Source organism: Diabrotica virgifera, chromosome 2 (assembly GCF_917563875.1).
Source record: "Diabrotica virgifera virgifera chromosome 2, PGI_DIABVI_V3a".
NCBI classification, from domain to species: domain Eukaryota; kingdom Metazoa; phylum Arthropoda; class Insecta; order Coleoptera; family Chrysomelidae; genus Diabrotica; species Diabrotica virgifera.
The window spans coordinates 93,338,831-93,352,421 of record NC_065444.1 but is presented as its reverse complement, the minus strand read 5'-3'; the positions used below and the strand labels follow the sequence as shown (position 1 = coordinate 93,352,421).

The 13,591-nt window shown below is 34.0% G+C and overlaps 1 protein-coding gene across 3 annotated transcripts in view; it reads left to right on the top strand.

Moving 5' to 3' along the window:
• Positions 1-647: 647 nt before the first annotated feature.
• Positions 648-13,591, top strand: part of LOC114349481 (zinc finger protein 664-like) — a 54,055-nt gene continuing 41,111 nt past the window's right edge. For 2 of the 3 annotated variants that reach the window (XM_050642730.1, XM_028299863.2), the window contains exon 1: positions 649-1,242. In XM_050642730.1, the coding sequence (XP_050498687.1) occupies positions 1,023-1,242 (220 nt within the window). In that variant the 5' untranslated portion in view covers positions 649-1,022. Of the gene's footprint in view, positions 1,243-13,591 lie in introns of all 3 variants that reach the window. The other variant, XM_050642729.1, reaches the window with a different exon arrangement.

Genomic DNA, 13,591 nt, shown 5'->3' with positions numbered 1-13,591 from the left:
GGAACTTCAGCATCAATTAGAGTATAACCTAGCAACACTAGAAAATAATTCAATTAAAGCTAAAAATTCAAATATTTTGATGTTCAAATATCAATAGAAAGCGACATGTAGATATCTACAGTGCACAGAATCCAAGCCCAGAACATCATCGGAGTATTCGCTCCGAGCGTTAACAAAGTGTCAAAGCAAAATCGACCGACCTGCTCATGGTGGCGGTTTTTTGAAATTTTATAAGGACGCTTTGTGTATGTTTAAATGAGACATTTAAAAAAATGTCGTGTCACGCTAGTGATATTATGTATTAATATAAACAGAAAATAAAAACGCACTATAAATTCTTCACTTTCCAATATTGATTATCAGTTTGATTTTGTATGCACAACCTCACTATCGCAGTTTATGTCAATAAATATTTATTAACGAAAAAGAAAATATTTTGTTGCACTATAAATTACAGTATAAATTAATAACTAATGAATTCTAACAATTGTATTCGGTTATTATCACTACAAAATAAAATATTCAAGTTTAACAAAATAATCCCATAAGACTCAATGTTAAAACGTCCTTACAAAATCTGACAGCGTATCACGTGACTGTACGTAGAGGGGAGACGCACGGAGCCAATACGGCCCAGAAAATAACAAGCCTCAAACAACAAGGGAAATCTTTTATGACGAATTACAACAAGTAGTAGATCAAGTTAGAGGGAAGATGATAATTACTGGGGGATTTTAACGTTCGTATAGGTAACCAAGTAATACCCGGAATTAAGCAAACAATGAAAATGTTAAAAACGAAAATGGAGAACTGATGATAAACTTCTGCACGAATGACGAACTTCAGTGAATCCAACTTTTATCATTGCCTCCCGGCTGCCATATTGATTTGATTATGACAGCCAATCGAAATGCCTATTGATTTTGCCTGTCAGTCATCTGTCATCTGTCTAATGTAAAATATTTAAACTGTAGTTTTTCGTTTCAGAGAATTTCTTTTTCTTTTTAAAAATTATTATTATAATGGAAGTAAAACAAGAAATTAGCGAGGAAACGTGTAAAATAGAAATAGAGCATAACGACCTGGATGAGGCTCTTCTGGATGGCGTTAAACGTGAAATTAAGGAAGAATCCATTGGACAAAGTGCACATAGCACAACGTTAGACTTGCCCATAAAGACTGAAATAGAACAACATGGAAATAAACTTAACCCATTTGAAGAAAACCAAAAAACTGAACAAGGTTAGTGTAAAACTATTTGAGGCCTATAGAATCAATAACTACTAGATCCATTTTTTGAAATTGTTCAGAAGACTAAAAAAATATTAAAAGTACCTACCCAAAAAGTAGTACTTTTAGTTTGGATTTAGCAGATTTTGATTCTAAGCTCTAATTCCACATAATATTGCTCACTTTCAACTGCTTTTAGGCGCAATTAAGGCACTAAAAGTGGGTATTAAAAGGGCGTAAAATTTGATTTAATTTATTCTTAATTTATTCATTTATCTGGTCTCCTGTGTAGTAAAAATGCCTTTTACAGAATTAGGCTTTTATTCACATAAAACTTGACAGTAGAATTAATTAGAATGTCAACACAATTAATCAATAAAATAAACAAAGACAAAAGAATACTAAATTATTAGTATAAGAGCTGTGAGACATTTTTGAGTAGGTATTTTAGGCAACCTGAAAATTTTTCAGGTGACTTTTCTATGATAGCCTAATACAAAAATGCCGGTCTGGCTGGAGGGTAGCGGTTATTTTCCCCAAAAATCCACCCCAAAGTTAAAAAAAGGGCAAAAATTGATATTACAAAAAATACCATTGACGTGACTTTAAAGTAAATTTAAATATTCAAATATAAAGAAAATAAACAGACCAGGCGATTTGAGGGCGATTTTAACTCTGCAAGATACTTGCATGGGCGTCCCAGGATTATTTTCAGGGGATGCATCTGAACTTCACAAGATTTCATCTGAATCTGTACATACTATTAACGAGTATAAAATATACAACTATACATGCATAGCTATGTACACTCCTTCCGGGCAGGGAGGTGCAATTGTTATTTTGACAGGGTATTTTTTAATATTAAAAATAAATATTCTAAAAAAGACAGGTTTTTTTTGGTGAAATTTTCCAACTGCCATGTGATCAAACAAATTACGGGTGCATATAAATGAAAAGCGCTATAGGTAAGCACCAGTGTGAGAAAGAGCGTATACCGATAGCTGTTTGCGTCCTCTGTTCTAACTGAGCGAGTCCGTTCGCTCGAGAAAAATCACGTGACCTAGCGATAACCATATTGTTGTAACTTTTTCTTAATTAAAGGAAAATAATACGTACTATACAATACAGTGATGAGCAAGCTAATAACCGGCAAAATAGCTCAAAAGGTTGAAAACATAACACATTGCGAAACAAAAAGAGTTTCATCTCTTTTTGTTTCGAGATGTATTATGTTTTCCATCTTTTGAGCTGTTTTGCCGGTTATTAGCGCGCTCATCACTGTAGATTTTGCAAATATGATAGAAAAAAAAACAAATGTATTATTATAAATATATAGGTAGAAAAGTATTAAACTATAGACTAAATTAATTCTGTGTCTTGTACTTCTTCTTCAAACTCCTCATCTGAGCTTAAATATTCATTCTCTTTTTCTTTGTTAGACTCCCCTCAAGACTCAGATTCGTCTTCTACCTAATCTGTAAATAGTTATAATATGTATTTAGAGTTAATTAAAAGATTATTAGTGATTAATTAATTGAGTTGCTACGTATTCTTTCTTTTAAAACCAATACTTAATACTTTTCCTTATATAACCAATCACATCAGGTTTTTTATTTCTTAGTATATGACCAAAGTAGCTCATTTTTTTCCTTCATAGTGTTGAGTATTTCTTGTCTAATTTTCATCTTTCTTAATGTTTCCGCGTTTGTTACATGTTGTGTACATTATTTTTTTACATTATTCGATAACACCACATCTCAACAATGGCAAGTCTTTCTTCAGATGCGCCCGTGGTTGTGCAGGCTTCGACTCCGTACAAAATGACAGAGAATACGTAGCAAATCAATTAATTAATCAGTAATTAATTTTTAATAAATTCTAAATGCATATTACAACTATCTACAGTTCATGTAGAAGAATAATCTGAGTCTCGAGAGGAGTCTGACGAAGAAGAAAAGAATGAATATTTAAGCTCAGATGAGGAGTTTGAAGAAGAAGTACAAGATTCGGACACAGAATTTATTTAGTTTATAGTTTTATAATTTTCTACCTATATATTTATAATAATAAATTTGTCATTTCCTATCATATTTGCAAAATCTATTGTATAGTACGTATTATTTTCCTTTAATTAAGGAAAAGTTACTTAAAAAACTATAATATATAACAATTACTCTAACGTTTCGAGGCACAACAACATGGGTATCACCAGGTCACGTGATTTTTCTCGAGCGAACGGACTCACTTCGCTAGAACAGAGGACGCAAACAGCTATCGGTATACGCTCTTTCTCACACTGCTGCTTACCTATAGCGCTTTTCATTTATATGAACCCGTAATTTGTTTGATCACATGGCAGTTGGAAAATTTCACCAAAAAGCTGCCTTTTTTAGAATATTTATTTTTAATATTAAAAAATACCCTGTCAAAATAACAATTGTACCTCCCTGTCCAGAAGGAATATACATAGCTATGCATGTATAGTTGTATATTTTATACATGTTAATAGTATGTACAGATTCAGATAAAATCTTCTGAAGTTAATATGCATCCCCTGAAAATAATCCTGGGACGCCCATGCAAGTATCTTGCAGAGCTAAAATCGCCCTCAAATCGCCTGGCTTGTTTATTTTCCTAATATTTGAATATTTAAATTTACTTTAAAGTCACGTCAATGATATTTTTTGTAATAACAATTTTTACCCTTTTTTTAACTTTGGGGGGGATTTTTGGGGAAAATAACCGCTACCCTCCAGCCAGACCGGCATTTTTGTATTAGGCTATTATGGAAGAGTCACCTGAAAAATTTTCAGCTTGCCTAAAATACCTACTCAAAAATGTCTCACAGCTCTTGGACCATATACTACATTCACCCGGCCCTATTTTTGAACAAAATCTTGCAAATATCTTGGTTTATTTTTAGTTCTAGCTGATGTACGGCTAGATTGAAAATCTGAATTTTCCAATCTTGGTTCATGATTATCATCAGGTACTTGATTCGGTTCTTGAATAGGTAAATTTTCTATCTCCTCTGCTATTGGTTCAGTAGTGGAATTCTCTAGTGTATTATTTGAACTTTCATTTTCATCTTCATCGTTATCTAGCTTCAATAACTTCAGGTCACCTCTAGGAGCTAAATGCTTCGTTGAAACTGTACTTTTCTTTCTGTTTGGATACTGTATTAAAGCGTAATCTGAATTGGCTTCTAAAAGATCAACCTCTTCAACTAAAGGATCAAACTTACTTTTTTGTACAAATTTTCTTAGTAATACAGTAGAGCGTCGATTATCCAAACTAATTGGGGGACATGGGTGTTCGGAAAACCGATTTGTTCGGATAATCGAACTATATTGATATAGGCATACATATTTATCCACAAGTGAATAAAAGCCATGTTTATATAGGTACCTACATATTTATTTATATCTTGATAATGACAGAGCAATTAAACCCAAAGTGCAGTCTTTGCAACGACATTTTTGGATACAATATTGAAGAAAATTGAAGATATTTTAAACGTTAATTACTAATGGTTGCTCGATACTCGAGTGCAGGGCACGGGAGTCGAAAGTTCGGATAACCGGTCGTTCAGTTGATCGACCTTTGGATAATCGACGCTCTACTGTACTTTGTCTGAATCTTTAAGCCATGATGGAATAGAAGTTCCGCTAATTGATCTTCGTTGATAAGTAAACAAATGTTCATGAGGTGTACAATTGGTTGCTGTACACAGTAAACTTCTTATAGTGTGCAGATCATCTGGTAGAACAGTTTTCCATTTAGTGATTTAAATTTCTGGTTTTCAATGCTAGATTCACTGCTTTCCATATATCTCCATTGTATCTTTCGACTTGACCATTTCCTCCAGGGTTATATGGTATGTAGTATATGGTGTTGTTCTACTTGACGATATTCCTTTAGAGCAGCGTTTCCCAACCGGTGGGTTGCGACCCACTAGTGGGTCGCAGGCGGATTTCAGGTGGGTCACGGCGGGGCTCTTACAGTAGCTGAATAACATACATTTATATCATCATAGGTGATCGATGGGTCGCGAATATGAAAAAACATCAGAAGGTGGGTCGCCAGACATAAAAGGTTGGGAACCCCTGCTTTAGAGTGTAGATAATTAATAAATTTTTGTGAAGTAAAACTAGTTCCCCTGTCAGAATGTATATATGCCGGCATTCCATATAAACAAAATAGTTGATTCAAACATTCAATTACTGTCTGATTGGATGTATCTGAGCATGGAAAAGCCCATGGAAATCTTGAAAATTCATCAATGATTGTAAGCATATAGGAATTTCTAGAAGAACTGGGTATTGGACCTTTAAAGTCAATGTTCAATCTTTCGAACAGAGCTGTTGATTTAATTAAATGCGTATCATCTTCTTTCTTATAAAATCTGGGTTTAATTTCTGCACAGGTTGGACAAGAGGTAATTACGTGTTTAATTTCATCTAAAGAATAAGGTAAATTTCGAATTTTTACAAAATGGTGCATATGAATAATCCCAGGATGCGATAAATCTGAATGTAATTGATATAACTTGCTTGTATTATTTATATTATTGCATATTCTTGATAGTGCATCAGCTGCATCATTAGCCTTTCCTGGACGATAGCTAATATCATATTTAAAACAAACGCTAACTCAAAATTTTTTCATTTTTGATTTTACTTGTATGGTTTGTATTAAACATGAACGGAACTGATTTTTGATCTGTGATTAGTTTGAATTGTCTTCCTAAGGGATAGTGTCTCCATTTTTTCAATGCTTCAATGCAAGCATATGCTTCTTTTTCAATTGCAGAATGTTTTCGTTTAGAATCTGTAAGGGTACCTGAGAAAAAAGTAACAGATCTTCCAGATTGACTCAGAGTGGCAGCAATAGCAAATTCAGAAGCATCAGTTTCAACAATGAGAATTTCTTTTTCATCAATTGTCCATAGAAGCGCATTAGCTATATCAGTTCTCAACTCCTCAAAAGTAAATACCAAGTCTGGACCTAATGGAAATTTCTTGCAATCTATAAGACCTCTAATTTTTGCTGAAAAATTATTAACCCATTTTGAGTAATGTGAAAACATTCCAAGTGCTCTCTGAAGACTTTTAGAATCATTCGGAACTGATAAATTTAGTAGAGGCTTTAATCTGTCTGGATCAGGTTTCATTGTAGAGTTTTCTATTGTATATCCCAAAATATTTATAACTTTTTGATTGTAGTGACATTTATTTTGATTTAAAGTTAACCCATATTTTTTAACAGTATTTAAAAAATTCTGTAAATTTAAATCATGTCTATCTTAATCCTCACCACCAACTGTTACATCTCTAAATAAGCGTAAACACCTTGTAGATTTTCTTTTTTAATGATAGAATCAATGACTCTCTGAAAACATGATACTCCATTGGTAACCCCAAAAGGCATACGACGGAATTGGTAAAGGCATCCACTTGCCTCGAAAGCTGTAAATTGTTTGTCCGATTCGTTAATTGTTATTTGATGATATGCTTATTTTAAATCAATTGAGCTAAAAAATTTATATTTTGATATCTTAAGACACTAGTGAATCAATATTCGGCAACGGATAAGCATCAAGTAATGTGAATCTATTTATTGTGTGAGAGTAATCAACTACCATCCGACGTTTATGATTTTCGTTTTTAGTTACCAATACTTGGGCCCTCCAAGGTGATTTACTTTCTTCAATAATTTCTTCTTTAAGGAGACGTTTTATTTCATGATTAATAAATTCTTCATCTTCCTGTGAATGTCTGCGAGATTTAGTAGCAATAGGGTGACAATTTTCTGTTGAATTGGCAAACAATGAAGGTGGCTTAATTTTAGCTTCAGTAAGACAGCATATCTTCACCATAAGAAATCTTCTTGGTCCTCAAAATTTAACTTCTAAACTGTCATGTTATTTTATAATATCTTGACCCAAAATCACATCTGTACAAAGATTGGATAAAACTAAAACTTTTGTTTGATCATATTTTTCTTTATCAATCTGAATATTTATTAAACAATAGCCTTGAATATTAGCTGTTAATGACATAGATGTCATAGAAACTTGGACCCCTTGTATTGGAAAAATTTTAAGCTTATTTTCAATAGCGAATTCATGATCTAAGAAAGTATCTGAGCTTCCAGTGTCTATTAAAGCGTTGGCATCAATTTGGTTAACTGTTACTTTGGCTATACATTTTGAAAGTGATTGAGGTGTTTCCATTGAAGAAGGGATTACCATTGTAGATGCATAAGTTGATCTCATTTGAATTTTCTTTGATTGCAAGCACATTTTAGCCCAGTGTCCCATTTTATGACAGATTTGGCAAGTCGCAGCCCTTGCTGGACATAAAGATCGAGGATGTCTTGGATGTCCACAAAGATAACAAGTCTGACCAGGTTTTGTTTGAACAGAAGCTAAAGTAGTTTGTTCTGAATTTTGATGACTACAAGGTGCTATATTATTTAATGCTGCATTATATGTATCAGATTGTTTTTGAGAATCTTCTAAAGATCTAGATTTAGATAAGGCTTCGTCCAAAGATAAAGAACTAAACTCTAATAATCTTTGACATATATTAGATTGAACGAGACCATTAATAAAAGCATCACGAATATAGTCATTTTTATTTTCTTCTGAAGAAACTGCTTTAAAATTACAACTTTTAGCCAAAAGCTTTAACTGTTGTGCATACTGATTATAGATTCGTTTATTTGTTGTTTTCTTGTAGCTAGAATATGTCTTGCGTAAATCTCATTTGTAGGTTTAATATACAATTCTTCCAAAATTTTGATAGCAGAAATGTTTGTTTTTGCTTCGCTTATGTAATCATATACTGAATGTGAGACAAAATTGATTAAAAGCATGTACTTGTATTTATCTTCTAGCGATTTTTCTGTGGATTTATTGCGTTCCAAAAATTTCTTAAATGTTTAAATTCTTTAGCGGCAGTTTGGGAGTTTGGATCAGCCTCTAGTTTATCAGGTCTAAAGTACTTCTCCATTGTATATTATTTTGGTATATTTATGTGAATAAAATTGTAGTAAAAATGCCTTTTACAGAATTAGGCTTTTATTTACATAAAACTTGACAGTAGAATTAATTAGAATGACAAAACAATTAATCAATAAAATAAACAAAGACAAAAGAATACTAAATTATACTACATCGTGTAAGTTCAAGCCGGAGAAAAACACAAGTGTGAAATTTGTTTTAAGAATTTTAGTACAGCAGGTATTTTGAAAATACATTAAATGTACAGTAGAACCCCGCAGATCCGAACTAATTGGGGGGACAGCCTGTTCGGATTCCGAAAAGTTCAGATTATCCGAAAGTTAGCCTAACTAATAATCCAAAGCTTTCGTTGTCATTGATTTTGAGTAGCTGCACCTGTCTCACTTTTTCCCTCTTCCACCCATCTCAGATTGATGTCACTGATGCAGAGCCAGTGTCATTATTTGTGTTTACTCGCTTATTCACTGGCTAGATCTACAATCTAAAGAAGCTCCATTTTTCCACGCTCCATTACAAGATGACCTCGTAGAAGTCATGATGAGAAAACGAAGAAGAAAGTGTAAATACAGAATGAGTTGAAGCAGACGACAATAGGCACTAAGAACTTACTGATGAAGACATTGTAGACTTGGTTCAACCTCAAGGCAACCCTAATGAAGATGAAAAAAGCGAGGAAGAAGTTTCTCTGCCATATCGAGTATCACACTAGATTACTAGATGCCACTAAAGCTCTGGGTGTGGCTCTATGTTACGTGGAGCAGAACTCTGCTGCGTTACTGGTCAATGTAATGTTTATGCGTAAATGATTTAACATCACTGTGTCAATTCACTACACCTCCATGCGTCAAAAGAAAGTGACAGAGTCAAAGACCTCTGGTTTTACTCTGTATAATAAACATGTTTTTAAGTTCTTGACTTGAATTTTTTAAATTTATTTCACTTTCCTTTGGTTCGGATTTGCTTAACGTTCAGATCAGCGGCGTTCTACTGTATTTAAATTTTAAGAGTGCATACTGGAGAAAAACACAGTTACATGGGTGAGGTTTGTTTTAATCAGTTTTGTTATGCCAGTATTTTTAAACAACATGAATGCCTACCAACGAACTGTCAATACTGATGGAATGGGCATGAAGCGAATTTAATGCGGCCAGGATGAGATAGCGTAGTCAGGTAAGGATGGAAGATAATCGTCATCTATCGTAAACAAAAAAATTGATAGTGGTAGTCAGGGTTGCCAATTTCCAGAATGTTGGAAAAATAGTTTTTTAACACCTATTTATAAAGCGGGAGATAATTCATTGGTGAATAATTACAGGCCCATTAGTATAATTAGTGTAATACCAAAGATATTTGAATATTTTGTATGTGACTATCTTAAAGCTTCACTTGAAAAACAGCTAGTAGACCAACAATTTGGATTTCGGAATAGCAGATCAACCGAATGTAACATACTAGTGTTTGTGGACTTCCTGAGGAAGGCCTTGGAGATGGGCTGTAGGGTACATGCACTATACGCCGATTTCTCCAAGGCCTTCGATTGGGTCAACCATAATATTTTAATATTTAAACTTCAACAAATGGGTGTTATTGGTCCACTTCTTGAGTGGCTGAGAACATACTTGATTGACCAAGTTCAGATGGTGCATATTAGGGATTTTGTTTCCACTGAGATTAAGGTTCATTCAGGAGTACCTCAGGGTTCACATTTGGGCCCCCTGTTATTTAATATTCATCAATGATATACACCACTGCTTCCTGCACAGTTCACCTCTTCTTTTTGCAGATGATCTAAAGTTCTACACAATTATCAACAATACAGAAGATTGTATTAATCTTCAACATGATCTTGATCGGTTGAGTGAGTGGTGTATGTTGAATGCCAGTGCCCTGAATGCATCCAAGTGTCATGCTATTTCTTTTGGACGATCGAGAGACCCAATGGAATATAATTATAATATAAAGAACATTCCTGTTGACTGGGTTACTGAAATTCGTGATTTGGGAATTAACTTAGACTGTAAACTTTTATTTGAATCACATTACACATCAAAAATTCCCAAATCTTTACAAATGCTTGGTTTTATAAAAAGATGCACTAGAGACTTTCAGAATATTGAAGCAATTAAACTACTATATTGTTCTTTAGTTAGACCTCATCTAGAGTATTGTTCTTGTAGATGGTCTCCATCTTATAATATTTACATATCAAAAATCGAGACAGTCCAACACAAGTTCTTGAAATATATAGCATATAAACTGGGTATACATTTTGAGTTAAATCAAGTAACTTATCATCAAATTGAAACCCAACTTGACATTTTCTCATTGCGAAACTGACGAATAATTAAAGATGCAAAGATGCTTTATGGCCTAATTATTTCATCAGTTTTGTGTCCTCAGCTACTTGAGCAGGTTGGTCTCCATGTACCTCTCCACAGAACACGATTAAACCAAACTTTCTATGTTCCTATTCACAGAACCAACTATGCTCATAACAACTTTTTATCTCGAGCACTAAGATGGGAAAATATTCACCCTGATCTAGATTTTTTGCACCAAAAGCTGAATTCATTTCAGGTCTCAGGTGTATGGTTATTTGAGTAGTTGTAGAATAGATAATCATTGTTGTGATATGTAAATCTGTTTGTGATATTTATATTTTATTGTATTCTTATGTCTGGCCAATCGAAAGGAAGAATTTTGTTCTGTCACCCAAAGTGGCCACGCCCTCATCAATTTTGTAAAGTTAAAGTTGTTTATCAACATACCTATTCACAGTGGCGTAACAAACTCCGTCGGGGACCCCACGCATAATTGGAAATGGGGCCCCCTTTAAAAAATTACTAAATGCGACATGTGTAACAAATACCTATATGTGTTACAGCCCAGTAAATGAACGTAAAATATGGCGATACCGTGTAATTTTCAGTGTCACGGCCTAAGTGGTCAACTCAAGACTTTTCGAGTTATTTATGAGTTAAGTAAAATGTTTATTGTTCCACAAAAAAAACACGTTTTAGGCGATTTTCGCAAATAGTTCAAAGAGTAAGTATTGGATCGACAAGAATATTGTTAGCAAAAATGTATCTAGCTTATAAAAAAATGAAACAGATGAAAATATGCTTTATGGCATAGCTAATTCATCAGTTTTGTGTCCTCAGCTACTTGAGCAGGTTAGTCTCCATGTACCTCTCCACAGAACACGATTAAACCAAACTTTCTTTGTTCCTATTCACAGAACAACTATGCTATAACAACTTTTTATCTCGAGCACTAAGATGGGAAAATATTCACCCTGATCTAGATTTTTTGCACCAAAAGCTGAATTCATTTCAGGTCTCAGGTGTATGTTTATTTGAGTAGTTGTGGAATAGATAGTCATTGTTGTGATATGTTAATCTGTTTGTGACATTTATATTTTATTGTATTATTATAACTATTTTATATTTTAATTATTGACACACATAAGTATGGTTCTTTTAATGAGCATTTTTCAGTGCGTCACAAATGATAGAAAAAAAGGTAAGTCCGTGATAATATACATTTATGACATTTTAGATAAATCTGACAGTTGTCACATTTTATTTGCAATTTGGCCTAAAAACAAACAAATCAATTGTGTTTATTGCATTTATAAAATGGTATTTTCTTTGATTTGTATAGTCTTATAAATTGTACAGATTAAATTTCTTTTATACAGAATAATATACTTACTTACTTAGTCCTAAGCCCTTCTACCTTTAGGTGTAAGGCTGGTGGAGTTGAGTTTGGCATTGTAGTCTCCATGCTTTCCGATCTTGCGCTAGGTTTCTTGCACTTTCCAATGTCAATCCCTTCTTCTCGACTTCTTTCCTGATTTCATCTACCCACATAACTCTTGGTCTCCCTCTTTTGTTTTTCCCCTGCACTCTCGTTTCGAACACTCGTTTTGTTAGCCTCTCGTTCGACATTCTACACACGTGCCCGAACCATCTAAGTTGTCCTTCTACTATTTTTTCATTGATTGGTTCTAGTTTTAGGTTTTGTCTAATTGTTTCGTTTCGTATTTTGTCTGTCCTTTTTCTGTTTGCTATTTTCCTCAGGAACCTCATTTCCATAGCATTGACTCTGGATTTTTGTCTCCCCGTCAATGTCCATGTCTCGCTGCTATACATGATTGTTGGTCTAACTACTGATTTAACGACTGCCGTTTTTACTTTTTCCGGTATCCCTTTTTTCCCAAAAAATGTTGTTTTCATAGTGTTAAATAAGCTTCCTGTTCGTCCCATTCTCTCGTTTATTTCCATGTCTTGTTTACCATTTGATTCGATTATTACTCCTAGGTATTTAAAATATTCCACTTGCTCTAGTTGTTTCCCGTCTAATTCTATTGCGTGTGTCTTCCTCGTATTTGAAATTATCATTGTTTTTGTTTTCTCTGTATTAATTTTCATATTTATGTTTGATAGTTCTTCTTCTAGGATTTCAAGATTGTTCTGTAAGTCTTCTCTGTTTTCTGCTATCAATACCATGTCGTCTGCAAATAGTAGCTCCGATAGTTGAGTCTGTTTCATTTGCCAGTATCCTAATGTTAGTTTTCTCATTCTTCTCTTGGCTTTCTTTATCGCTTCATCCAGTACCACTGAGAATAGCAGTGGACTCAGCACGCATCCCTGTTTGACGCCTTGACTTGTAGAAAATTCTCTGGATTCCTCGTTATTGGTTCTTACTGTATTTGTATTATTTTTGTACATATCCTTTATTACTTCTATTATGTGTCTGTCGACTCCCCTTTCTGTTAGTGTCTTCCAAACGTCCTTTCTTCGGATTCTGTCAAACGCCTTTTCCAGGTCAATGAAGCACATATGTATCTCTCTATTTTTCTTGATTACCTTCTCACTTACTTGTCTTAATGTGAATATTAGGTCTTGCGTGCTTCTGTCCTTCCTGAATCCACACTGTGTGTCTTCCATAGTTGTTTCTATTTGTGTTTTTATTCTTGTCTCTAGTATTCTTGCTAATACCTTCCCAGGGATACTTGATATGGTGATACCTCGGTAATTATTACAGTTTCTCTTGTCTCCCTTTTTGTGTATTGGTAATATAATGTCTTTCTTCCAGTCCTTTGGTAATTCTGCTCTATTTATGATATCATTCATTAGTTCTTTCATGCTATCCATTCCCTCTGTCCCCATGAATTTTATCATTTCCGGGGTGATATGATCCTTGCCTGGTGCTTTGCCCAGTTTTACTCTTTCTATTGCTTTCTCTAATTCCTCTCTTGTTATGGATTCCACTTGTTGTTCTTCATTCCTTTCTTGTATCTCCCCTTTGTTGTCCTTGTCTACATGAGTT